The sequence below is a fragment of the Priapulus caudatus genome, unplaced genomic scaffold (genome assembly GCF_000485595.1).
Source record: "Priapulus caudatus unplaced genomic scaffold, Priapulus_caudatus-5.0.1 Scaffold647, whole genome shotgun sequence".
Classification (NCBI taxonomy): Eukaryota; Metazoa; Priapulida; class Priapulimorpha; order Priapulimorphida; family Priapulidae; genus Priapulus; species Priapulus caudatus.
The window spans coordinates 97175-99710 of NW_014577708.1; the positions used below are offsets into that span (position 1 = coordinate 97175).

Here is a 2536-nt window from a genome sequence, read left to right on the forward strand (position 1 = left end):
CATCCCTGTGCCTTCCACTGTTTCGGCGAACACATTTGGGACTAACAGGGTTTACTAGAATCCCACCACTCCACCACAGAGTCACCGCAGTAGACGTTAGATGAGCGCTGTCGCTCCGCGGCACTTGTTCAGTTAAAAAATTTAAGATTGCTTTTAAACATCTCAATATTCTTATTTCATTCACATCTAACAAGTTTTTTACTTTCCTGTCATTAATCAAGTTTATGCCCCATAAATCAATGCCAGCTTCACTACAATTATATATATTGCCAAATTGGAAGCTGAGCATAGTACACTAATACCATAGTATCGTTGGTATGCAGGCTTGTCAAAATCGTCTATCCAGCCATGAATTTCAGCCCATTGATTACATTACTATATGTAAGTATAGTTGAATAGTTGATTATGTAATTTTCTAATTTAAGGAGTGAGCAATTGTGTTTGCAGGGACTGCACTTGTGGGATCTGCAAGATCGTGTGCTAGTGCGCAAATTTCAGGGAGTCACCCAGGGATACTATGCCATCCATTCGTGCTTCGGTGGTGTCAACCAGGACTTTGTCGCGAGCGGCAGCGAAGGTGCGCCATCTATAATCAATCCTCATTCAATGCGAGCCTTCATAGAGTAAAAAGCAAAGGCATCTGAATGAAGTTGAACATTTATTTGCATATTGTAACTCCCACGAGCACAATAATGGCACCTGTCAAAATTCGAAATGGCCGCTTGCCTGTAGAGAATGGTCTATAAAGACCACTTTTCTCATTTTCCCATAGTGATTAGTATACAGTCAAACGTGTATATAAGGGTTCCTCAAGAAAAATCCAAGTGTCATTTATAGACAAATTTGTTTACTATAGAGGTGGATTCAGAGTATCACTTCCAGTCCAAGGAAACACCAATAGTGTCCTTATACAGAGAGATATCCACTCTATTCTTTACACGCTTTGGCTGAGTTTGTATTTGCTTTTTTTCAGATAATAAGGTGTACATCTGGCATATCAGGAGAGAGCAGCCGATAGCTGTGCTGCGTGGCCACCTACGATCGATAAACTGTGTCAGCTGGAATCCTGCGCTTCCCAGCATGCTCGTCAGCGTGTCCGACGACGCCACTATCAAGTTATGGGGACCAGCCGAAGAGCACCGCCAGAGAAAAGCACAAGCTAACGGCGCACCGTCGAGCGACTGACCAGTGCCGGATGCAAACTATAGGAAATTGATCATAAGCTTACCCCCTCTCTCCGTGTCAACTCAGTCTATAGGCCAGTCCTCGTCAGTGGTTAACGTGACCCTTCATTCTCACCTGCGCGAAGAAGAACATTAGGTGAACAGTACGGATGTCAATGAAACGTCACGATATTAAACCAACTCAGTGCTTTCGATGGCAACCAGTACGCAGTAACCATGTACACGCACCTTCGCAAATGCGTGGGGGCGGGCGTGCGTGTGTACGTGTCAGCAAATATAAGCTTGCAGTTATGGGCCATCTTGCTCGTGTGTCTAGCAGTTATTTCACGATGCATTGAATCTCAGTCTCTCCAGCTGCCAATGCCAATAGAGTTCGTCGTAATTGGCATGGGAGAGAGTGGAGAAAACAGAAAAGTGAATATGCTGAGGCACAGCAGCGTGACAAAATATGCATATGTGAGATAAATCTACCCTGTATTCAGTAAAGATGTTAGTATTTTAAACGAAACACATTTTCTATGTTTGGCCATTTGGTTTTGCAATGTAGATTGTTTGCAAGAGTGTTTTTGTGTTTGAGTTGTCATTATGCTGTGGTCACAGTGTTTATATATATATAAATATGACATAACGGCTTTACCCGATGAGCCCTCTTAGCAATTGGTGGAAAGCAAAACTCAATAGACTTTCAGCAAAATGAACTAAGACGTTCATGACCTGTTAGCGATTACCATTGTTATACTGAGTTCGCTTAAGGGCCGGACACACTAGGCGATTTAATCGGACGACTTTATCGCCCAATTCTATCGCGCGAGTCGAGTGGACACACTAGGCGATTGAGTCAGGCGACTGAAATAATCGCCCGATAATATCAAAACGTTTTAGGGCCGGACACACTAGGCTTTTACACGTGTGTGCATGAGTGCGTGGGTGCGTACGTGCGTGTGTGTACAGGTACACGTGCGTGCGTGCATGCATGTGCACGTAGACGTGCGTGCGTGCGTGCTGTAAAGTATGGTGGACGTGAGTGTGCGAGGCACGCGGCTGCGTGCCTTTGTGCGAGCGCATGTGGGTTGAGAAACAATATACTATTTACTGAACACAACTGCTTGGACTTTGGAGTTTCATTATTCATCGCTACAACTAATCTACATTGAAACGGGTAACGTCATCATCGTCGTTACAGTGCGTGCGTGCGTGTGCACGTACACCTGCGTGCATGCATGCGTGCGTGCGTGTGTATGTAAACGTGCGTGCGTGTGTGTGTGCGTGCGTGCGTGCACGTATTCGTGCGTGCGTGTGTGCGTGCGTGTGCACGTATACGTGCGTGCGTGCGTACACCTGCGTGCACGTGC

The 2536-nt window shown here is 45.4% G+C and overlaps 1 protein-coding gene across 1 annotated transcript in view; it reads left to right on the top strand.

Annotated features, from left to right (window-relative positions):
• LOC106812429 (WD repeat-containing protein 26-like) overlaps nucleotides 1-2007 on the top strand; it is an 8366-nt gene extending 6359 nt beyond the window's left edge. The window contains exons 12-13 of the mRNA XM_014816306.1: nucleotides 448-577; nucleotides 974-2007. Of these exons, the coding sequence (XP_014671792.1) occupies nucleotides 448-577; nucleotides 974-1185 (342 nt within the window). The 3' untranslated portion in view covers nucleotides 1186-2007. The remainder of the gene's footprint in view (nucleotides 1-447; nucleotides 578-973) is intronic.
• The last annotated feature ends 529 nt before the right edge of the window (nucleotides 2008-2536 follow it).